Here is a 25,419-nt window from a genome sequence, read left to right on the forward strand (position 1 = left end):
AAGGGAATGTCCATTATTTTTAGTCGTAAATTCCATTAGTGTATAATCAGATGTGCAGTGACGGTGCAAGGGTGATTCCTAAAGAAACTTTAGTATTCCTTCGAGTATTTTATCAAACGTTGATGGAGGAAAACAAACAGCAATCAAATACAAGATTTCAACAATCAAAAATAATAGTACATCGTTCAAGTTAGAACACTTCGAATTCGAAAGAAAGAAAGAGAGATACACATGTGTGATTGATCTGTTTGTATCAGCACAGAATAAACTGTCGGGAGAAAAATTTAAATGAAAAGAAGTCTTTAACGTATCGCAGTTATATCTGTTAAACTAATGGCAATGGATGTCAAATGAACGACTTTCTGTCATAGATACGAGTATGTGAAAATGGAAAAAATAACTCTGAACCAGATTAGGTTTCTAACGACAGTCAGGCGGAAAAGATTATGTATGATGAACGAGAGTACAAGTGATTCTTGATATTATAATGGTGATTTCCACAAATTATGTGAATACAATTTGGGTAAAAGTAAACTGCATTAAGAGGTTTCCTCCTCGTAATACGTAATTCCGTGGAAGATTATCATTCCGAGCACAGAAGCAATGAAATTCGACGAAACACAAACTGTTGCGCGTGTTGCACAATGATACAAAGAAATACAAAACTACCGATTTATTCTGTTTCGTACAAAGTAAGGTATCTGCGAAAAACTCAGAAGTACCTTGTACAGTATTTGTGCAATACAGTATGTGTGCACAAGACAGCTGTGAAGAATAAAAGTTCACTGTCTGATATTGTAAACCATTGAACGCATTGCAAAGATGACATCGGCGAAGCAAATTTTTCTGCTTGCGGTCAAGCACACCTGAAATTTCGGAGATGATTGCCGCAGCTATATTAACTGGATCGACAAGTTCGTCGGCTGTCGTGGCTGGTGTTGCATACAATAGGCGTTTCATAACCTAAAATAATAAATCAAGGGGCGTGAGGTACGGTGAACGAGGTGGTCATAACACAGGTCAATCTCTCAAAATCCAACTAACTGGGAATGTTTCATGTTGCTAGGTCTGCATATTCCTGTCAAAATGTGCAGGTGCACTGTTATGCTGGGATCACATCTGCTGTCTTATGTTCAAGGGTGCATGTTCTATCCAGTTTGGAAGTACATTACTTAAAAATAAAAGATACGTACTCCTACACAGGCAGGCCGGTAATAAATAAGGTCCTACAACAAAATTATCTACCATACCGCGCGTTCACACTAAATATCTCTGCTGATCGTTCACTAGAGTTGCATGTGGATTTTTACGCCCTACATGTGGCTACTGCTAGTTTCAGGGCGGCCTCTGATCTTCCCAGTACACTTTCTTCAAATTCAACTGTCCACATAGTGCGATTTCCTCCTATTTCGAGTAGAGGAAATTGATGATACCCTATCTTCCGAAGGCGAATATGGAGGCGTGGAAAAAATAGAACAGTTACTCTCTTTAGGGCGACGGTCACGATATAAACGCCTTGCCTTTGGGCTATTTCCCCTTATCTTTCCATAAATGAGGTGTATATCTGCCTGCTCGTGGACAGGGTAATCTACTATTGCGCAGGCACGTACAGATTAATATAATCAATTTTCCTTAAACACCGTCTACAGTTTTACACGACCGTGAATAGCTGGACACAACACTCTACCGTTGTACGCAACACTTCCTATCCTGTTATACAGGAATTCCACATGTAATATGAAAGCACCGAACTCTGTATATCACTCATAAGTTGCGTCAGATGTCCACTACAACACAGATACGCTAGTTTATGACTTCCACATCAAAATTGCTATACAGGCTTCTGTGACCTACTCGCAAGTGGCACACAAAGGACGACAATTCCGTAAGTGCTGCTATGTCTAAACAAAAGTGCCTCGTTTTATTTCCTTCGTGTAGGTATTTCATCAAGGTCCAAAGTGCACAGAAAACTTCGAAAAAGATTTTCCACCATTTGTTTCATGTGTTTTCTTCTAGAAACTTTTTCCAGCAGTGAAAAAATCAAAATATAAGTGGGCTACACTACGACACTATTTTGGTATATTCACAATAGGAATTTAGTTTTTCGTAGCTCAGGATTAAGAGGCGGTTTGCCAACTCCAGGAGAAGGGAAAAGCCCCTCGAAAGTATCCCTGGAAGATTTACCTAACGGATAAATTAAGTATACTGTCCCAACGCATTTCTTTGTCTCGTTATGCAACATATACAATATCTCATGTTTCGTCCATTTCTGTAGCTTCTCTGCACAAAAGTATCAAATTCCACGAAATAACATATTACGAGGAGGAAACATTTTAATGCAGCTTACTTTTGCCCAATATGTATTCACGCAATATATGGAAATCCCTGTCATATGGAGAATCCCTTATACTCTCGTTCATCTACAGTATATGATCTTTGCATTTTTGGATACTATGTGTTTTTCCTTTACATGCCGCCTTCTTGTCCAATACACAGTCGTTTTAAACCTAATTTCGGTCAAAGTTATTTTTTCCATTTCACACACTCATAACTTTGAAAGAAAGCCGTTCATTTGACATCCATTACCATTAGCCTAAAAGATACACCTGTGATACGTTAAAGACTTCGTTTCGTTTAAATCCTTCTCCCGAGAGTTTCTTCTGTGCTGAGACAAAATAGATCAATCATACATGTGTATCGCTCTTTCTTTCTTTCGAATTCGAAGTGTTCTTCTAACTTGAAAGATGTACTATTATTTTTGATTGTGGAAATATTGTACTTGATTATTGTTCGTTTTCCTCATTTAACGTTTGATAAAATACTCGAAAGAATACTCCAGTTTTTTTGGAAGTCACCCTTGTGTCATCACTGCAGTATATCCGATTGTACACTAATGGGATCTACGACTAAAAATAATTGACATTCTGTTTTACCCGACTTCCATCCGATGTTCTGTTCTTGAGTTATTGCTGTTCTTACATTTTTTCCGAGAAATTTTCGTGTGACCAAGGCGTCAAAAGCAGGCATTTTTTTCACTCGGGTTGTTGTATACTTTTCGTTTTATATCCGTGTCAGGAGTCACCTCCTGAAGTTTGATATGTTAATTAAGTTACACCCTGTATAAATAGGGGCGTCATTTTATGTATTAAAACCCAAGGTTTGTTTAATAGCGTCAATAGGTAAACTGTGAAAATTTCTTTGCTAGAGAAACAAATTTAGTTCTTGTAAGATTTTTTTTTGTCAAACAAAATGAAGCTAAATATATATTAGTAAATCACTGTAGCTATATTTTAGAAATACAATAGGCACTGATTATTCCAATACTGATCTAAAACACATGAACAATCACAGGACAAGGGCGCCTTGCGTAAAGGGCGCACTGTACCCTTCACGGATTTTTTACCAACAGTTACAATATGTATTAATTGTACAGAACTGAGCCATACAGAAGAATAAAACAGTTTATTTTTGATGTGGTTTCACAAGGGCGCCTTATGCAAAGGGCGCACTGTACCTTTCACGGGCTCTTTACCAAAAGTAACAGTATGTAGTCATTGTACAGAACTGTGTCACACAGAAGAATAAATAAAACCGTCTATCTTTGATGTGGTTTCGCAAGGGCGTCTTGTGTAAAGATCGCAGTGTACTTATCATGGGCTACTTACCAATAACAACTATAAGAATTTATTATATAAAAATGTACCTTTATATATAATGTGATGCTTCGGAGGGCGCACCGGGACATGTCCCGGGGGCCAACACGGGCCTGACTTGAGCCCAAATTAACTCAGTTGGGTGATAATTCTCTAATTATTGCAAATTCTAATAATTACTAATTACCATTAGGCAAATCTACTTTGGTACTGAAGCAAAAACTCAATAAGAAATCACAGAAAAAAATAATATTGTTCTAAAATACGAATAAATGAGGCTAGAATCATTGTGGTTTTCCCAGCATTTTAAGAAAAGTATACTCTATTTTGGATCAAAAAATAATGTTTGGCTATTCGTTTGGACCGAAGCAATCTTCCAACTCATTCCGCTGGCAGCGTCACTGCAACCGGGTTGGTCGACGTGAGAGTAGTGCACAAGGTCATACCTCAATTCGCTTGCCGCGTACTATAAACGAGACCACATGGATCTTTTTCTGAATCTTCACCATCTATACCGACAAGTGCAACGAATGTGCGATATTTTCTGCCATTGTTAGCAACAGTGCAGAACGGGAAGAATGTTGTCGGGGAATTACTAATGTCAGAAGTCACTGAAATACTACCTCATTTGGCCTACACTTGAAAATTCGTACCTACCATTTAACATGGTTTTCGTTCCATGTTGCATTCTTTCAGACTACACAATTTCATTCCGTAGAGAAGTGAAAACGCATACGTTTTGTTCTCCAAAAGCTTCTTGATATTGCTAAAGCATTCGATCCTCGCAAAACGTGGGGGAGGGATGTAGGCTCTTAATAACCTGTAGTTTGTAGTTAATACAGAGCGTTAAGAGTGATGTTAAAGGGTGATTTGAAAAGAAGAATGTCCATATGTGTGTGGGAAAAGCTGTTGATGATGCTTCGGTTTTTTACTATATGGGATGTGTGAGAATCAATGTTATACTCAGAAACTAATACTACGCCGGTATGCATGTGGACTAACTAGAAATACACTGAATGTTTACTGCTTTAGTCTTGTATAGGTATTTACATTAAATGTCTTCTAAATTTTTTCTGCGTTATTTAGGTGTTAAGGGTCAAGAAATTATATTAATTCAATGACTGCTAACAGTGCGGTGTTTTTACAGAGGTGGGAAAAGCGGTTATGACAAGTATCCTGATGTGCTGCCATGGAGTGATGCAAAACCTGGTAAAGAGGGGAAAGTCGAGGACCTAAAGTTTCATCAAGAGAGGTGAGTCAGTAGAGACATAATAAATAGTAAACCAAATCTAGATGTTTGCAATATGACTAATAATAAGTAGGTAGGTCATTAGAACCAAATCATTAAAGTAATGAAACCGTTATATATATGGTGTTTCATAACAACACCACAACGTTTTGGAGGTGATTCCTAACACCAAGATAAGACAAAAAGTATAGACCCACCTGGGTGCACAAATGCTTCTTTTCGGAGTTATAAGCTGCCGAAAACATGAAAAAATAAACTTTAAAGGTCCATAGCTCCAAAACTAGGGGACCTGTCGTAGTCGGGTCAAGACTTCACTTAGGAACTAGTATGTGCCCTATCTAAATATCAAAGTTTCAGAAGTCTGTTTTACTTCCACGACAATTTTCAGAGGTAGTTAGTGAACATCTCCTGAGATGTGCTCGACGAACGTGCGTTTGTCTCTGCACGTCGATATCTACCGCTTCGAACTTACTGTTCGTATGCTTTCGGCCCTCGCTAACTCTACCAATATGTTCAATATGCTGTATGTGCATAGGACCTTTTTTTCTTATCTTATCGAGTCGCCCGATGGTTTTTCCACGCATAACATCATCAATATGGTCTCTTTGCGCCATTCTCCTACACGTATACTGGCACTATGTCAAGTAATGCAGCTTTGACTCACAAGTTTCTAACGTCTCGAACAAAAGTGCTTGCGTATTGAAACAGCGCTCATCACCAACCATCGTTCAATGGGTGTATACAGCATCACCAAGCGCCAACATCGGGAGTTACGCGTGTCAAGCAGTCAGGTATGTGTAATAGGATAAATTATATACATTTACCATACTCTCCAAAACTGTTGTCTATGTATTTTCACATTATTCTTAAGTTTTGCACATGAGTGTATATATATATATATATATATATATATATATATATATATATATATATATATATATATATATAATATAAAATAGATTAACGATGTGCTGATTGTTACGTCATAGTTTTCGTTATTTACACTCATTAGCATCTACTTATTTTACAAAAGACAAACCTTCAAAAAAAAAAAAAATCATTTTCACAGTTTCTACTTCTATTCTACATTCCTTGCAAAACCTCAATAACACCTAATTCTAATACTGTAGTCAATTAAATACAACCCTAATTAGAGTGTTTGAATTGTCTGTCATAACTTATAATGGAGTCAAATCTATCATCGTGTCCTTTTAAAACATTCAAAAATGAAATTACACCTATTTCAGTGATCCAGTTTTGTATTTTTTTTCTAATAATAATAATAATAATAATAATAATAATAATAATAATAATAATAATAATAATAATAATAATAATAATAATAATAATAATAATAATAAAGTACAATGTTATAAGCAAAACAAAACTACAATATTTGCACACAATCTTTTTTTTTTGTTTTTTTTTTTTTGTTTTTTATAATCAATCATATTAGAACTCCATTTAGGGACATAGGTTCGAATTCTACCCACTGTGCCAAGTGACAAAAACTATATATGCTCTATTTCAGCTATTTCTACAGCAGAGATAATCTAATAAATAAGACTTGATTTCGCATTTATGATCAAATGAAATATATTTTTCTTACACTGGATAAGCTGTATCTGAAAACATAACTACAATATTTACACGCGATTTAAAACTTTTTTCCCCTTAACTCTCTTGTTAAAACATACCTCGCAGGCATATTAGAACCACAAAACATTTCTCGTATTAATTTACCAAGAAGTAGGAAATTAAACATTCGTTACATCTTTCATTACAAATATTGTATGTTTGCTGTATGTTATTAATAAATAGCTTTAATCTATTAATAAATAAATAGCAAATCTATTAATAAACAGTTGAGCTTTTTCTTTTTAGTGTAGTTTATAACTCATTTTATAAATATTTATCTAATAAATTTTGAATTTTCAAAGTGCTTTTTCCCAGAAAGTCTATTTTGTTAACACTTTAAGGTTATCTTGGAATTGTGTCATAGAAACATAGTATGGGAATATTTTAATATTTCTTTCAGAATCTATAATTTATTTTTCGATCGTTTTGTTTTAATTTACAAAGTTCGGATTTAGGTTTTGTTTTATGCCTTTTTATATCTGTGCACTAACGCAAACTTGTTGATTTGAACTCCGTGAGCTACAAGAGTGTTAAATTTATTTATTTTCAGCTTCGGTCAAGACGACGCTGAAGGAATATCAAGTTCTCATAGGGGAGGTTATGATAGAGGAAGAGGAAGATTTCAGAGGGGAAGAGGTAACAGAGGAAGAGGAAGGTAAGTTTAGTTCAGAGCAATTGGAGATCCATACTTTGCGTTTTAATACAGGTTATTCTTGATTAAGCTCAATTACACAAAGTTCTGTCAAATTCAATAGTATATGTCATATCATAGTTGAATCTATACAGTTATCAGCAAGTATATGTACAGACATCCTACATGCTCTTTTGACAGTACTTGCCACCGGAATTTGCCAGTTAGATTATAATTTTCATTATTGTACAAAGTTACGTTCTCTCTATGCCAAAGAAAGTTTATTAAAAATGGTTGACTCGTTTCAAAGCTATTGTCAAGATGTGTGGCCCTGTTTAGTTTGTGAATGTACAAGTAACAAAAAATAAACAATTTAAGTTCTTGAAATTATAGACATGTGAAATTTTAAAATAATATATGTATATCCAACATTGAGTCGTGCTCTCAGCACGAGTCAAACGTATCAGTGCCGCTGTGTTAGAATGTAGAAGGTTGTTATACATAGGATTATGCGTAGTAATTTAAATCCGTAACTGTTAACTTACAGGAGTCAACACGGAAAATCTCTCATCTCTCTCAGAAGAAAAGGCAATTTCCTATATTACAATTTAAACTCTATACCACGATATCGTAGACTGGATGAGATTCCCAGAATGTGGTCATGTAATTCGGATCGCACGTTTAGCTATAGGTCCACATCTCATATAGCCTCGCTGTTGAAAGGAATGCGTAACTCAAATCAAATCACCACCGTTTTACAACCGATGAAACTTCATTTTAGTTTTTCATTTTTATGCAATACAGTGGCGTGTGAGAACAATGTTAGAACAAGACAGGGAAATCAGTTCGATAGTCTTACACAAACTCGAGTTCCAGTTTCAATTTGCTGAGTGCATGCTCTAACTGTAAGAGAGACCCAATACAATATAGAGCCACCAGTAGTATGATCAGTTTTGTTGTTTGTTGCTTATTTGCTTTCTCTGGCCTCTGTTTATCAAATTTTGCCTGTGTGTGTAATTTCGTTCATTCACTAATTCATCCAATAGATTATACCCTTATAATGTAGGATTTCTTGTGGAGAATGTGAAATATATATATATATATATTTTAAATATTAAATAATGCTATTACAGTATAACCCTTAGTAAGAGTTGCTTTTTTTTTTTTTTTTTTTTTAATGTGGTTTTTCACAAATGTAGAAGTGCAAATCATAAAAGAGTTTTCACTAAGATGTATAATATGAGATTTTAATATTTTGTGTGTTGTGAAACAGCAGATCTGAATGATTTTGATTTACATTTTTAAGAATTATTCATTTAAAAAGATCACAAAATTAACATACTTAAGTAAACGTATAAATTATCTTGCTTCATGCAGGGTGTTAAATGACATACCACTAAACCTAACGAACTGTTTTTAAAAGTAAATATACTATCAGTGTTTTCATCTTCCCAAGACTGAAAAACGTACTGAAATCCAGAACAAAAATAATCAAACGTATCACAGTAAAAACTAACAAAAACCTGAAGAAAAATAATTTCCGAAATACTCGCGGACCATTATGAAATGGAGTTTTGGAATTTCGGTCCTAGTATCAGTCGATAGTTATCGAAATATTTATGTTAGTTTTTTCCCCCCGATAATTTTCGAAGTACTCATATAAAAGTGAATTCACCGGTTCCAGTAAATATGACGCTCCGTGAGCCATATACGAGGCTTGTCACCTTGGCCATTTCTTTAAGTTGGCCACTTAAGTAACTTGGCTCCATTCTTGTAGAACCTGCATTTTTTCCCTGAATACTTGTACTAATTATTACTCTGAATGTTGGTCACCTGTCTAATTTAGACTTGGCAGGATTAAATCAACTTTTTCTATGCTAGTAATGTTGAATTCAGTTTTGTATATTGGACACCTACGCGATCTTCATTTCTTAGAAACCCTTTCAAAATATATTGTACTGTTGTATGTTTCGGGAGGTCAATAAACCCATGGGAGAAAGGGAAAAACTTAAACCTTGAAAGTAACTTTTCCAAAAACATAAGCGGTGGTACTGTTTATTGCTTTTATGTCTGTTCTCGGCATGTACGGAAAAGATTGTTGCCACCAAGGTTTCCCATTCATGCTCTATTGGTCTCCAGATGGATTTATTTAGCTATGGTGTCCTTTGTTTATGTTCGACTACTTTTCCATTTAGGAGCACACAAGAAATTGACAAATGACGATCGGACTCAGTCTTAAAAAGAAACAAAAGAGATATAACAGGACTAGTGCATTTGTTTCTCGTTCCACTCCCTGCTGGTCAACACAAATTAGCAATTGTTTCCTAATATCCAACAGAGTCACCTTTGGTGGCCCTCTTCTAAGGCGGGTGAGATATTTTTCATGTTTTAATCTTTACTGGAGTTAATTGCGATATCTGGATCTATGTCATCGATAAAATAATAAAAAGTACAAAGCTAATAGCATAGCGAAATTTTCACTATCAAGTGTCAGTATTTAGGCTAAGGTAAAGAACAGTATATAGGTAGGATAGGAGTATGGAAATTAAATTTTACATTAAAAAAAAATAATCCTCCAGAGAATACACATCTTAAATCCTTCGTCTTTATTATTATTATTATTTATTATTATTATTATTATTATTATTATTATTATTATTATTATTATTATTATTATTATTATTATTATTATTATTATTATTATTATTATTATTATTCAGTAGTTGATGACCATACTTATAAAGTGTCTTGACCTATCCTTGAAATTCGACACATGCGGACTCGAGCGGATTAGTAAAGAAACCTTTACAACCTGATAAGTTTTTCTTGATGTTCTTTTGGGCCACCACTGCTATATTAATATTATACTTCCTGGAAACTTTTCATAATTTCTCAGAAACCGAATAAAATAAAGATATGCCTATCCATTTCTTGAATTATCATTTGTTTAAATGGTGTCCGTTTTGGGTGATATTGCGATCTAATGTAACCACTTCAGTAAACCGTTGTCCTTAAAAAACTTTATCATATGAATGAAGAATTAAGGCTCTACGAAAGAATTTCTTCCAAACATTATCTTTTGTTTGAATTTTTCAACTTCGGATTTATGTATTGGGTGCATGCTGTATCCTTCCGGTAAACCTTGGTGTGGAATTTGTTTCATTTTCTATGTATGGTGATCTTCAGAAAATATGTTTGTTTCAGTTTCCTTTGTAACAACTTTATATAACTTAAGACCGTTATACAGAAATTTTAACTAAGCATCTTTATATAAAAATAATGTAATCCACAAAACTGTAGTATTTTGTATTGTAACTCCGGAGATTTTAAAATTTGGGCTTCAAAATGATTCAGAACATTTACCAAGAAAGCGGATAAGGGATCTCATAGCTAATACATCCGTCTGTGTGTAAATTTTACTCAGAAATCAAGAAACCTTATCAGACACTCCAAGAAGTTAAGTACTTCGCCTATTTTAATCAAGGGGATTTATGTTTTGTTAATAAAACCTGAGTACAGTCTTTGACCAAAGATAAGGAAATTTAGGCGTACATATCCACAGCGAAGAACACCAACTTGATATTATTCACAATCACAAGCGATGTGGCCTGTTTGATAATCCCACTATTATCAACTATATACTTTACCGGAAGTGTAGAACGGGCACCCAGTACATACATGAAAAGTCAGAGAAAAAAAAACTCTAATATTTGGAAGAATTTCTTGCGTAAAGCCTTAATTCTTTGTTCTAATGATAACGACAAAACAACTGTAATCAATTTATTATTAAACATTCGAAAGGAAAATGGTTTCAAGATTGACATTTCGCGAAAGTAGCTACATCAGGTCGCAATATCGCTCAAAACGGACACCAGTAAAACAAATGATGATCCAAAAAATGGATAGCCATACTTTTATTTCATTAGGTTTCAAAAAAGAAAGAAAAATAAATAAAGTTTTCGGGAAGCATAATTTTAATATAGCAGTAGTGGCCTCAAAGAACATGGAGAAAAACTTAACAGGTTATAAGAGTTTCTTCAACAATCAGCTTAAGTCAAATTTCATGCACATACCAAGACACGTATATAGGCATGACAAAGAGGAACTCAGCCACTAGGACGAAAGAATATATTCGAAATATCAAATACAGTGATGTCCCAACATCGTACCTTTCAAAGCATTTGAAAGACTGGAAGCATAACATACTGTAGATAAAGTAAAATTGATCAAAAAAAAATTTCCATCATTCGTAAAGAAACGAGCATACAAGTTTTTTTCTTTCTTTCTTTCTTTTTTTTCTTTTTTTAACCATTCAAACGAGGGGACCAAACTTAAATTTGAGCGTGGGCAGTCTGGACAAAAGTTGGAATAACATCGCTGACACTTCGTCACCAACCAGTGAAGCAGAAGGATTTATTATGTGTATTCTGTGAAATAACGAGATGTTTTTATTTTTCAGTACTTCTATCGCTATCTAAATACTGTTGCTTACCTTAGTCTTGAAAATGTTGACAGTTAGCTGAAACATTATTTTTTGAATGATTCTTAAGAATTTAGAGGAGCAAAAGTTGATTGATAAGATTGTTCATCAAGCTGTTTCCGCAATAATACTGTTCATATTTGTTACATAAGGTGTTTTATATTGTTCAAATAGTTTTTATTAAATATTATTTATCAAATACCAACAAATAAGTAGATAATAATTCATTTCTGCATTAGAAGCGGTTACATTACAGAATAAAACAGTTTTTGGGTCAAAATACGTATTATATTTCGTGTAAGTTGGCCATCTATCTTAAGTTCGATGGTTGTCAACATAGGTAAGTTTCACTGTATATCAATGTTTTCTGCATTACTAATGTTTCTTCCGTCGAAAAGCTACATGTTTTCTAATCGTATATTGATGAATGTTACACATTCGAGGATTGTATGGTTAAGATGGGAAGAATATATAATTCTTAGAGTGGTTGTTTGCAGTAAGCTTTAAAATATCACTTAGTTGCTATCCTAACATTTTTCTCTTTGCTAATACAAAGCACGTTAATTAATTTATCACTGAACAAATATATAATTCCATATTTTATTTCGAAAGAAAATGCAAATCAATTCTTCGTGATTCTAAATTAAAATTAATTATTTGTGTTGTGTTTTTAAATTCAGGGGTGGTGTTGGTGGCGGTGCTGTTAAGAAAAACTGGAAATCACGAGAGGATCTGAACAGGTAAGTGTTTTCTTAGTTGTTTTAGATACATAAACTTATGCATTATTACGGAAGTCTATTTGAGATGAGCGTGAAAGATAACGTATCCTGCATACATTTATGCTGGCTATGAAAGACAAAGTGGATGCCTAGGTTCATGTTCACCAAGATGTTTAAATAAAACTGAATCAAACCAGGCCTACAAATGGGGAGAGTCAAAGCGGAAAGGTTTCCCGAAATTTTCATTATCCATAGAGATTATTGTGGATAATGATCAGAAAGATACATGTTACGTTCCCTGAATTTACTTTCCGTGCTCTAACCTTTACTGTTGAATGCGGGCTTGGTTCAACCAGTGTATATATAAATTTTATCAACAACAAACCCACTTAATAATATTTTATTTTTTATTTATCGGAAATTACAAAGTAATAGGCCATGTACAATTCCAAATACAGTACTTAATAAAAGAACCATACATACAATAATATTAAATTAAGGAAAAAAGAATACATAGAATAGCAGCATAACATATTACGTAAAATACAACTAAAATTACATTCAAATTATAAAGAAAGAAAAAAAGAAGCATGCACAGACAGTGATAAGATAAATAGAACCAATATAATTAAAACATGCAAAAAAAAAGTGGTAAGTAAACTTTCTTTGGATAGAAGGAAAATCAGGTGTAAAAAATCAATGACATGCAAATAGTTGTCGGCATTTAACAAACATTTATATATCGGCGCATCACTAAAATTCGGATTGTATTTTAAAATTTTGAAGTTTCTTCTAGCCATGTTAGGAACACCAAGACTAACTGCCAGACAAAAATATTATGGAGTAGTTTGATGTCAAATAAAGTTCTTCGTTCAGATAGTTTTAATAGACCAAGATGGTGCTTAATTTCATGAGTTTTTTCTGAGAGAAATTTGAATTTCCATTTTAACCATAAGAGAAACAAATTTTGAACTACTTCGATATCCCTTTAAAAATACTGGGTTCTTTTATTCCAAATACTAGTACAATATTCAAGTTGACTTCTAACATTAGCATAGTATAAAATTAAGCAGGTTTTCATAGAGGAAAAATCTTTAGAAATTCTTTTTATGATTCCTAAGTTTCTTCTCGCTCTGTAAATTATGCATTCCAAATGTTTATTGAATAACAATTTGGCATCAAAAGTAACACCCAGATCCTTAACGGAGACAAGCTTTTGACCAAAACATTATCAACCACGTAGTTATAATAAACAGGATTAGTTTTTAAGGTAAAAGATACCAAACATGTTTTGTTAAGATTCAACGGTAAAGCATTCATCTTTGACCAATTGTCAATGGTATTAATATTATCTTGTAATTTAGCACAATCACAAACATTATTGCTAGTACGATAAATCTTCAAATCATCAGCATACATAAGAAATTGACAATATTTTCTCTGAAATCATTCACAAACAAAAGAATCAGAAGTGGACCTAAATTGGATCCCTGGGGTACACCAGAAAAAATATTGTGTATTTCGGAAATATGACCTTTATATCTTAAATCTTCTACAAGTTAAATATGAGATCAACCATCTAATAAAAATTGGTGATAAGTTATATGAATTAAGTTTGTTGATTGATATAGCATGAGGAAATTTGTCGAAGGCCTTAGAAAAATCAAAATATATTACATCTACTTGTCATTGGGTTTTTACAGGAGGAATAATATCATACATAAAGCATGTTAAATTAGACAAGGTAGATCAATTTTTCATGAAGCCATGCTGTTGATCCATAATTTCTGGAGAAACATGGTTTTAGAGATAATTATATACAAGTTTATCAAAAATTTTAGGTAATGTTCCTATAATAGAAATTGGTCTATAATCCATATAATTTTTCCCATTCACCTTATGGATAGGAGAAACAAGAACAGTTTTCCAACTCTCGGGATAAGTAGAGGATAGTTTTGGCAATATTCAAATAATAATAATAATAATAATAATAATAATAATAATAATAATAATAATAATAATAATAATAATAATAATAATAATAATAATAATAATAATAATAATAATAATAATAATAATAATAATATGAAATTACAGACACAGGGTGCAATTACAATTTCCAAAAGTTAATAATATATGAGTTAACAATACAAAAAGAAAGCATGCGTAAAAATCAAGATCGTAAAGCGTAAGAATAAAAAGATACAGAGATAAATTGAGTAAAACATACAGAATAGAAATAAGTAGAATAAAAAATACAGGCATAATAATAAATCATACACGTAAGACAGTAAAATTAAATAAAGATGAACGAATACAAAACAATACATGCAAAATAGAAAAAAAATATAGCAAGTGATAGGTAATGTATTTCCTCTGAATAGAAAGAAAATCAACAGTAAAAATGTCAATAATATGTGAGTAATTGTTAGCACTTGTCCCTATCCCTAATTTCTTCATGGGATGATCTTCTTCTTCTTCTTCTTCTTCTTCTTCTTATTATTATTATTATTATTATTATTATTATTATTATTATTATTATTATTATTATTATTAATTTATTTTGCGAAACAATTACTGGTATTCAGGGTAGATATTTTTTTGTTTTTTAGATTTGAAAGCAAGCTGAATGCGTTATGTTTTTTTAATACTTTTAGATTTGTAAGCCGAAAGAGATTCTCTAAATACTGCATTACAATAGTCGAACAAAGGTTGAATAAGTACATTAATTAGGTTGAGTAATTTTTTACTTTGTAGAGGTGACGTAGTAGAGTAATTGCTTTATTACACTGATTAGAAATATGCTTATTCCAATTTAGTTCCTTATCTAACAGGAATCTCAAAGTTTTCACATTAGTGGAATGGGAAATGTACGAATACACAATTTTTATCCTTATAACTGGTACATTGATTTTGTTCAATTGTTGTGCTGTTCCTAGGATACTATATGAACATTTGGAAGAGTTGATAATGACATCGACACACTGAGATAGAGATACTATTTCTATTTAGAAGCTCAGTTATTTGTGTAATAGTGTGTGGCGATGAAGTAATAAATAGCTGTGTTTCATGTGTATAACAATGGAGAAACTGCTTAATAGTAGTTATGAGATCAGAAGTATATAGGAAAAACACCAATGCACCTAAAATAGATCACTGAGGCATTCCCTTGTTAACAGTAAATGGCTCGGATATAGATGAACGCTTGTTGCTGTGTTACACGATGAGTAAGATTGAAATCACTAACAGCAGTATCCCTCCCCGATAAACACCACCTTTACGAAGACACTTGTGTCGGGTGGGGAGGATTGCGTGCTACAGTGAAATTTAGAGCTGTGTCGGTGGTAGTTCACTACCAGAAGGGCCACCCCTACCGAATTGGTCTAAATGGAGTAGCCAGACGAAGAGTGTTCTGGGAGAAGGCAGCAGTTCTCCAGTAGCCAAGTTGGCGGAAATCATAGTGATTGGTACGGCAACTTGGACATTAGTCCCAGGCGTGGTCAGAGTGACTTTAACGGCTGGGATACTGCGGGGTGGAAGGCAACGGGAAACCACCACTCTATTTTCCCTAGTTTGCTGGCAGCAAAAAGAAAACATATGAACAATGGTCTTTCGCAGGTCAAAATGTAGTTCCGGAGGTAAAATATCCCCCCATTCGGATCTCCGGGAGGGGGATGGCTTGGGAAGGACTATTGGACGAGAAAGTAATAATGGGGGGAAGACAAACAGAGAAAGAAAGACAAGGAAGAGCAAAAGGTTTAGGATAGGGACATGGAACATACGTACTATGTTACAGGGAGGAAAATTAGAAAATCTTAAAGAAGAAATGAAACAAAATAATTTAGATTTGGTAGGCGTTTGTGAAGTTAGATGGGAAGGTAATGGGGTATTGAACAGCGAAGGATATAGAATGTTTTACTCAGGTAATGAAAAGGGCGGTCATAATGGCGTAGGAATAATTCTTGGAAAGCGCTTAAAGGAGAAGGTAGTGAAAGTAGATTTTATTGATGATAGAGTTATGATGTTAAGACTTAAAGGGAAAACGAAGGATCTAGTGGTGATACAGACATATGCACCGACGACTTCGCATGCAAATGAAGAAGTAGAGGAAAATTATGAGAAAATAGAAGAAATTATAGATAGGGAGAAGAAGGGTGCATGCATAATTCTAATGGGAGATTTCAATGCAGTTGTGGGAGAAAAACAGGAAGGTAGTATCGTAGGCAAATATGGTTTAGGCGAAAGAAATGAAAGGGGAGAGGGACTGGTGAATTTCTGTAGACAGAATTCACTAGTAATTGGGAACACTTGGTTCAATCAGCACAAAAGAAGAAGATATACATGGAAATCACCAATATACGGCGGAAGATATCAGATAGACTATGTTATGATTCAGGAAAGGTATCGGAATAGCTTAAAGAACGCGAATACCCTTCTCGGGGCTGATATTTTTTCTGATCATAATCTTGTGCTGGCCGAAGTAGATATTCAACTGAAAAATGTAGGCAGAAGAAAAGTAGGTAACAAAGTGTTGATTACTGAAAAGTTGAAAAACGAGGAAATAAGAAATCTTTTCGCTGAAAAATTCGAAGAAAAATGTTCAAACGAGGAAAGGATAGGCGCAGGTAGTAACGCACGGTGGGAACATATTAAACGTTGCTTACAGCAGGCTGCAGAAGAAGCAGTAGGTTACCGCGAACACAAAACTGCTAAGAAACCATGGGTTACAGAGCAGATGTTGCAGAAAATGAGGGAGAGGAAGATGTGGAAACAGGTTGATACAGAAGAGGGCAGAAAGATGTACAGAAAGTTAAATAATGAATTACGAAGAGAAACAGAGAGCGAGGGAAGAGTTTTACAAAAGAAAATGCGAGGACATAGAAGAATTAGAAAGAGTTGGGAAATATGAGGAAATGTACAAGGAGGTGAAATCTATGGAATTTCGGAGGAAACAAGGAGGTATTATGATGGCAGTAGAAAATAAGAATGGGAAGGTAGTCAGCGAGAAAAATGAGGTCATAGGAAGGTGGAAAGAATACGTTGAAGACTTATATGAGAGTAGGGATAGACTGTGTAGCCTAAATGTTGAAGTGGAAAATGAAGTAGGCGAGGATGATAAAGATTTTAGTATTCTTAGGGATGAGTTTGAAAAGGCTATATCCGAGATTAGGAATGGAAAGGCAACAGGAATAGATAACATACCAATCGAATTCATTAAAAATATAGGAGACAAGGGAAAGAAAGAATTGTGGCGACTATGCAATGAAATATATGAAACAGGAGAATGGCCAAGAGACTTTCTGAAAACGATCATGATACCGATGGCTAAGAAATCGAACCCAAAGAGATGTGAGGATTATAGAATTATTAGTCTCATATCTCATGCAGCTAAAATTCTGCTCCGAATACTGAACAGGAGGTTATATGAAAGAACAAATAAAGATGTTGAGGAAGAGCAGTTCGGGTTCAGAAGAGGCAAGGGCACAAGAGATGCTATTGGATTATTAAGGGTGATCGGTGAAAGATTTATAGAAAAAGGGAAGAGGTGTATGTTGTATTTATTGATCTGGAAAAGACTTTTGACCGCGTGAATTGGGAATTCTAACAAAGATAGGGTTGGAATGGAAAGATAGAAGACTCTTAAGAAACTTATACATGAACCAACAAGTAAGTGTTAGGATAGGGGAAGAACTGACGGAAGAGAGTGCAATTGGAAGGGGAGTTCGACAAGGATGCTGCCTCTCGCCAACACTGTTTAATGTCTATCTAGAAGAGATAGTGAAAAAGAGCCTACATGATGATGATGGCATTTCGGTAGGAGGTAGAATGATTAGATGTATAAGATTTGCAGACGATATGGCGCTTGTTGCAGAATCTGAAAATAAATCAATAAAATGTTAGAAAAAATGAGGAAGGGCTTTGAAGAATATGGGATGAAAATAAATGTTAAAAAGACAAAAGCCATGGTGAATGGAACGAAGGGGTCTGTGTCAAATATAAAAATAGGAGGGGAGAAAATAGAACAAGTGAGTAGTTTTCGATACCTGGGTAGTATTCTTAGTAATGACATGAAATGCGAACGTGAAATAAAAGCAAGGATAGGAATGGTGAAAGAAGCCTTTAAAAGAAAGAAAAGTGTTTTGTGGGACCTTGAACAAAGAGTTGAGAAAAAGACTCATAAAATGCTTCGTGTGGAGTGTTGTACTGTATGGGGCGGAAACGTGGACATTACGTAAAGGTGACGAAAATCGACTGGAAGCCTTCGAAATGTGGGTGTGGAGAAGAATGGAAAGAATTAGTTGGGTCGAGCGGAAAACGAATGAGAGAGTGTTAGAAATGGTGGGTGAGAAAAGAACACTTTTAGATATTATTAGGAAGAGAAAGAGAAACTGGTTGGGACATTGCCTAAGAAGAGATTGTATCATGAAGGACGTCTTAGAGGGTATGGTGGCGGGAAAGAGAGGGAGGGGGCGAAGGAGACTACAATTAATGGATGATATTAAAACAGAAAGATCATACGCGAAGACGAAAAGGTTAGCGGAGGACCGTGGAACATGGAAGCTTCTCAGCTGCGGCAAGTGACCTGCCAATAAAGGCAGAATACCTGTGATGATGAACAGCAGTATCAAATAGGTTATAACATCTAAATTTAGCCAACAGCAGCTTATGATTTAAAACTTTAAAAGTCTTAGACCTAACAAGACTGAAATTACTACCTGAGTGCAATCAAAAGCATGGAGTATCTCATCGGTAACTTAAATCATTGCACTAACAGTACTGAATTAGTTACAAAATGCACGCTGACGTAACAGTAGGAATTATATCATCATCATTATCTTTTTCCTCTTCATCGTCATCGTTATCTTCATTGACATCATCATCATCTTCATCGTCGTCGTCTGTGTTGAAACTATCTCTCTCTCTCTTTTTTTTTTTTTTTTTTTTTTTTTTTTTTTTTTACATTTTTAATATTACTGGTAAAATACTTACTGGACGAAGATCATTTGCAGATTTTACTTAAGACTTCTTGCGCAGTGATAGTACTTTCCAGTTTTTTTCCAAACACTGAGAAAGCATTCTTTTACTAAGGAAAAATTGAGAATATGAGTTAAGGGAATTCAAAACAAGATGCACTAGACTTCATGCTATTTAGTGCTTCCCTCACGACGTCTGCTTCATTTTCTGGATGTAATTGGAAAGGTTTCTTTTTCCTGGATTTTTGGTTCTTTTTCAGGTATAAATCGAGTAACTAGATAATCAACTTTCCTGAGTTCGTCGAGAATAGTTTCAGGACACTGACAAACGTATTGTATATGAAATAGTAACTAATTAACTACAGGGCATCCAATATACAATGCAACCCAGTTTTGGAATAGTAGAACTTTTGAACCTGAAGCTATATACAAATAATGGTTATACTAAAATAAAGCTTTGTTCATGCACATATTTTTAAACTAAGAAGCAACGATTAAAGTACACTGGGAACCACACAGTGTTGCCAGATATAGCCGAAGGTTTTTTTTTTTTTTTTTAACATATAAATCGACTCATAACTGATACGTGTGGATGTTCTGTCGTTAATATTCAGTTTGTATAGTTGGAGTAGCTTGGAAACTATGGGGCAGAAAAAAGAATTTTTCATTTCCACCGACAACTAATCGGATGAGGCCTCTGTAAGGAGAAACTAGGAAAATCGTAGTTTTCATAAATTAGCACTCTGAATTGGCAACCCTGCTGATGTTCCAGTGCATCAAAAAGGTGTGTTAAAGATCTGTCTACGTTATGCAATTCCTGAAAACAATGAAAAAGAAACTTTGAAATTACTATGATAAAACTTCTACTTACATGCACCCGACAACACTGCTATTCACTTCTATGGGGCTACTTAAAAGATATACAAGAACAATTCTCGAACTATACAAGCCCTGGAAACGAACATTCGCAGTGCCATTGAGAATATAAAGATTTATACTCTTCGTAAAATTGCTGCCAACATACTGAAACGTGTGAACCAGTGTTTTGAATCAAAACAGGGGGTATTGCCAGCATCTGTTGTAAAGCAGATAACTCATGACGCGGTAGTAGCAGTGTTGTCGGGTGCATGTAAGTAAAAGTTTTATGATAATTTCAAAGTTTCTTTTTCATTGTTTTTAGAAATTGAATAATGTAAACAGATCCTTAACACACCTTTTGATGCACTGAAACGCCAGCAATGTTGCCAATTCAGAGTGTTAATTTATGAAAACTACGATTTTCCTAGCTCCTTCTTACAGAGGCCTCACCCGATTAGTTATCGGTGGAAGTCAAAAATTCTTTTTTCTGTCTCATAGTTTCAAGCTACTCCAACTAAATAAACTGAAAATTAATGACAGAACATCCATACGTATGAGTTATGAGTCAATTTATATGTTTTGCAAAAGAATTGATTTACACCTTCGGCTACATTTGGCAACACTGTGTGTTTCCTAGTGTATTTAATCGTTGCTTCCTAGTTTAAAAATATGTGCATGAACAAAGCTTTATTTTGGTATAACCGTTAATTGTGTATCGCTTCAGGTTCAAAAGTTATATTATCCCGAACTCCAGGTTGCATTGTATATTGGACATCCTGTAACTCTATGGCGTATGGAACCAGAAGGTTCAATGTCGCATTCACAAAAGCTCTCCCCTGACTTCTATCCTTAGTCAATTGGATGTCGCTTCTACTTTGTATTCCTATTTTCTGGGAGATCCATCTTAATATTCTCCTCCCATGTGCTCCTAGGTCTTCCAAATGGTCGTTTACCGATTGATCTTCCAGTTAAACTTTGAAAGCGTTCCTACTTTCTTCCATTGTGGCTACATGAGCTTCCCACCTGAGTCTCCTAGATTTGACGACCCTAACAATGTTTGGTAAACCATATAAATTATGTAGTTCCTCGTTATGAAGTTTCCACCATTCCCCTTTTCCTTTGGGTTTGAATATTCAAGTAAACAAAATTTATAAAATAATTGTTTATATATTTGGGATACGCAGTTCATCAGGAAGTATTAGAGATGGTTTTCTGTTAACAAGACGAAGTTTCCGTAATAATTTCCATTTATTTTGTTAATTCGTAGTTTCTTTCTTTCTTTTTTTAAATGATGAGAGAAGTATGCAATTTTTTCTTTACTAGCCGCTGCTGTTTGCAGGAACAAAGATTTCAACCAGAAACAATTGACTTGAATATTCTAATAGTTAGCTCTATTTAACAGTATCACTGCCCAAAATGTTACAAATTTTAGTTAGTAATAATACTAGTAATATTACTCTTATTTGTAATTCATGTGTGTAATGAGGGTACGGTAGATAAAGGTAGAAAGCTTGATTGTAGTGTGATGGGTGTTTGGTTAGATCTCATTTAATGTGATCACGTGGTCCATGGGTTTCTTCGGACTTTTCCCATTTTATCCCATTATTCTTATTTTATCAGTTCTTTCAGTCAAGGGCATAACTGTGGTCCATTAAATTTAAAATACTGTTTCATTCATTTCCGTTATTTGTATTACTTTCGTGTGGCTGTTTATCTTCTAATGCCGCGGTGGCTCAGTGGTAGAGCGTTCACCTCCGGTGCTTGGGGTCCCTGGTTCGATCCCAGCTCGCGCCGTGTGGACTTTGTGGTGGACAAACACCGTGCTCGTGGGTTTTCTCGGGGTTCTCCCGTTTTCTCCCACTTTCTTCATTCCACCATTTCACTCATTTCTCATAATCACCGTCTCCTTTAGCCTTACCGCCATAAGCGTGGGACGTAAAACTCAAAGATTTCATTTCATTTTTTTCTTCTAATGCTGCTATATAAATAGATTACTTTCAGTATTATTACAGATATGTTCATTATTATTTTGTACTAGCAGGATACCCGTATACCCGTATTGCATTTGGATTTCAGCGGCATCAGAAGTATCACTGTTCGTCTCAGCGACCTCGAAAACTATGGATTCGGCACTAATGTCGGTTATTTTCAATCATTTGTGTGTTGTAGATTATATATATATATATATATATATATATATATATATATATATATTCCTCCCTCCTCCTCCCGTTGTGGGACTGAATTTGGATTTAAACGGCATCGGAAGTGCCACTGTTTATCTCAGCGACCCAGAAAACTTTGGATTCGAACTAATATCAGTAATTTTCGATCATTTTTAAACATCTTCCTCTTCCCGTCTTCTAAGTTGCACCGTCAAAGTGATACGATAGAAACCATCCGAGGCCCGAACCTCATGTATGTAGAAAATTTCATAAAGATCGGTCGGGTGGTTCAATAGTTATGAAGTCACAAACATAATCACTTCCAATATTATTTATCTACTTTTGTCTAATCTTTTTTTTATTTTTTTTTATTTTTTTTTTATTAAACAGATACATTGGTAACTATGTGATATCTGGGATGCAGTGCCTCCGCGATAGTGCATCTATCTATGCTGCGTGGTGTTCGCGGTTCGATGCAGCTCTTGTCACAAGTGTTTTGTGATGAACAAACACCGTGGTCGTGCGTTTTCTCGAGGATCTTCTGCTTCCTGTCGCTTTCCTCATTCCACTGTTTCGTTCCTTATCACTGTCTTCCTTCGCCTCGGAGTGTAACTATACATTTATAATAAAAACAATTCCTGAAAACTGAAAAATTTCTGGTTGAACTCACTTTCTAACTGTTTACTGCGAGAGAAAAGAGTGAAAATATTTAGTTAATTTAAAACAGTTTGAACTGATTTTATTTAAATGTCGTTGATCCATACGAGCACCAGGACTTGAACTATAGCATATTTTTAACCTAGTCAAGGAAAACATTAATAAGCGTTAGACATGATTGTCATTATCGGTAATTAATCTAAGTATGCATTAGCTTTTTAATTTTTTTATACCTTCATAACTTTTAAAGGTAAGGAAAAAAAAACTAAATATATGTTTTACCTAATCATGAAGTTATTAAGTAACTTTTTTCTTACTATTATTATTTTACATTTTTAGTGAAGGTGCTGTCGGATATTCACAAGATGTCGTCTCACAGCCATACTTTACAGGGAGTTCAACGCCAAATCCACAGAAAATGAGGGTGGATCTTGGGCTTACCTTCAACTTAAAGTAAGTGGCTTATAAATATGAATTGTAAATGTTAGGGTTTAAGTAGCCACATTATAGTATATAGAAAGAAGTTACTAGGAGTCAGTAGTTCCTGTTTGTCTTTCAGAGAATAAGTTAATAGAATACGAATTAAAATCTCAGAGAAGAGAGTAATTGGTTTTGCTTTTAGAAGGGAAAAAAAAAAGATGTAAAATAAAATAAAATATCCGTAATTTTAGCTTTAGTTTACCTTCATAAGCTGATTAAGTATCGATACATATTGATAGTCATTGGTTATACAAGGACCTCAAAAATTTCACTATTTGAAATATTGTTTCATGGAAATTCATATTTCACTTTTGTACAGGCATCGGCTCTTTTAGCCGTAGTCTCAGACATTGAAAACAGGAGAGAAGATATATTGCAGATTTATGATTTGTTAAGAGTGTTAATGGAGAGAATTTTTCAGAACGTGACATAACCCAAATTGTGAGTTCTACCATCATAGACAGGGAGATATTGCAGCACTGCTTCTTTCCAGTCAGTTTTTTCCGCTTTCTAGGTATCTGTGCTATATAAAAACTAACTCTATGGCCTATGGAACCCGGAGGTTCAATGCCGCGTTCACAAAAGCTCTCCACTGATTTCTATCCTTAGCTAACTGCATCCAATTTCTACTTTGTATTCCAATCTCTGCGAGATCCATTCTAACATTGTCTTCCCATCTGCGCCTAGGTCTTCCTAATGGTCGTTTTCCGATTAGTCTTCCAGTCAAGACTTTGAAAGCGTTTCTATTTTCTTCCATTCTAGCTACATGACCCGCCCACCTAAGTCTCCTAGACTTGACGACCCTAACAATGTTGGGTAGACCATATAAATTATGTAGTTCCTCGTTATGAAGTTTCCGCCATTCCCCACTCCCGTTCCTCTTGGGTCCGAATATTCGTCTCAGGATCTTGTTCTCAAATACTTTCAGTCTATGTTCTTTCCTCAGAGTAAGCGACCATGTTTCGCAACCATACAGAACAACAGGCATGATTGTCGTTTTGTATATTTTAAGCTTCAGATTCCTCGATAGAATTCGCGACGACAAGAGATTTTGAACTGAATAATAATATAAATTTGATTTTATATATATATATATATATATAGTCAGTTAGTTACTTACTTAAACTTCAAGAAATTCTAAACTTGTTATTTCATCTGAATATAGTTTTCAAGGATTCATTCATTTCACCTGCGTATAGTTTTTTATTACCTATGATTTGGAGGCAACTTTATTGTGTGGTATGTTCAGTAGCTTAAATTTTTATCTCTGAAAGTGATGAAGACGTAAGTGTTCGTTGAATGTAAGTTATGTTTTCCAACAGTATTAAAGTATTAATATTATGATGAGTTTTTAAGTACGTTTCCTAAGCTTATTTTGTTTAGTAGTAGAGAGAAATCAACTGTCTATCTACTAGAAATGATAGAACTCAACCCGTTCCGGTTTTAGCGTTGATCACTGAAGATCAGGAATGGTAATAAAGAACTAAAAGCGATTTCCTGGAATCGATAAATCGTTCTAAGAATATACTGTGTATGTCATCTCCATCTGGAACTCTATCTTAAAACTGGAAGTGATGGAAACCTATTACAACTTCCGGTTTAATATTGATCTACATAGAACAGAAACGATAAGAGATACTGAGAAGCTTTTTTTTATTATTTTTTTTCTTTTTCTTTCTTTCTTTCTTTCTTTCTTTTTTTAAATTACTCGTATTAGCGTTCTGGAAATATATATCAGCATCTCAACTCTAATCTAACTGGAAGTGGCAGATATCAACATCTTCAGGTTTTAACGTTCATTGCTATAGAGTGAAAGCGTACTACATAGTGAGAAGTGGCTTTCTGTAATGAATTAGGCGTAACGATGCATAATTTCATGAAATTTTCAAAATTGAAATTTCATAGAAAAGTTTTT

General features: G+C 34.5%; 1 protein-coding gene across 1 annotated transcript in view; it reads left to right on the forward strand.

The window, feature by feature from the left end:
• The window catches only part of LOC145689388 (uncharacterized), a 101,810-nt gene that overhangs the window by 14,495 nt on the left and 61,896 nt on the right, over positions 1-25,419 (forward strand). The window contains exons 3-6 of the mRNA XM_081763542.1: positions 4,785-4,905; positions 7,091-7,195; positions 12,332-12,391; positions 23,364-23,477. Coding sequence (XP_081619668.1) covers positions 4,785-4,905; positions 7,091-7,195; positions 12,332-12,391; positions 23,364-23,477 — 400 coding nt within the window. The remainder of the gene's footprint in view (positions 1-4,784; positions 4,906-7,090; positions 7,196-12,331; positions 12,392-23,363; positions 23,478-25,419) is intronic.

This window comes from Thermobia domestica, chromosome 7 (genome assembly GCF_964235325.1).
Source record: "Thermobia domestica chromosome 7, izTheDome1.hap1.1, whole genome shotgun sequence".
Lineage (NCBI taxonomy): Eukaryota > Metazoa > Arthropoda > Insecta > Zygentoma > Lepismatidae > Thermobia > Thermobia domestica.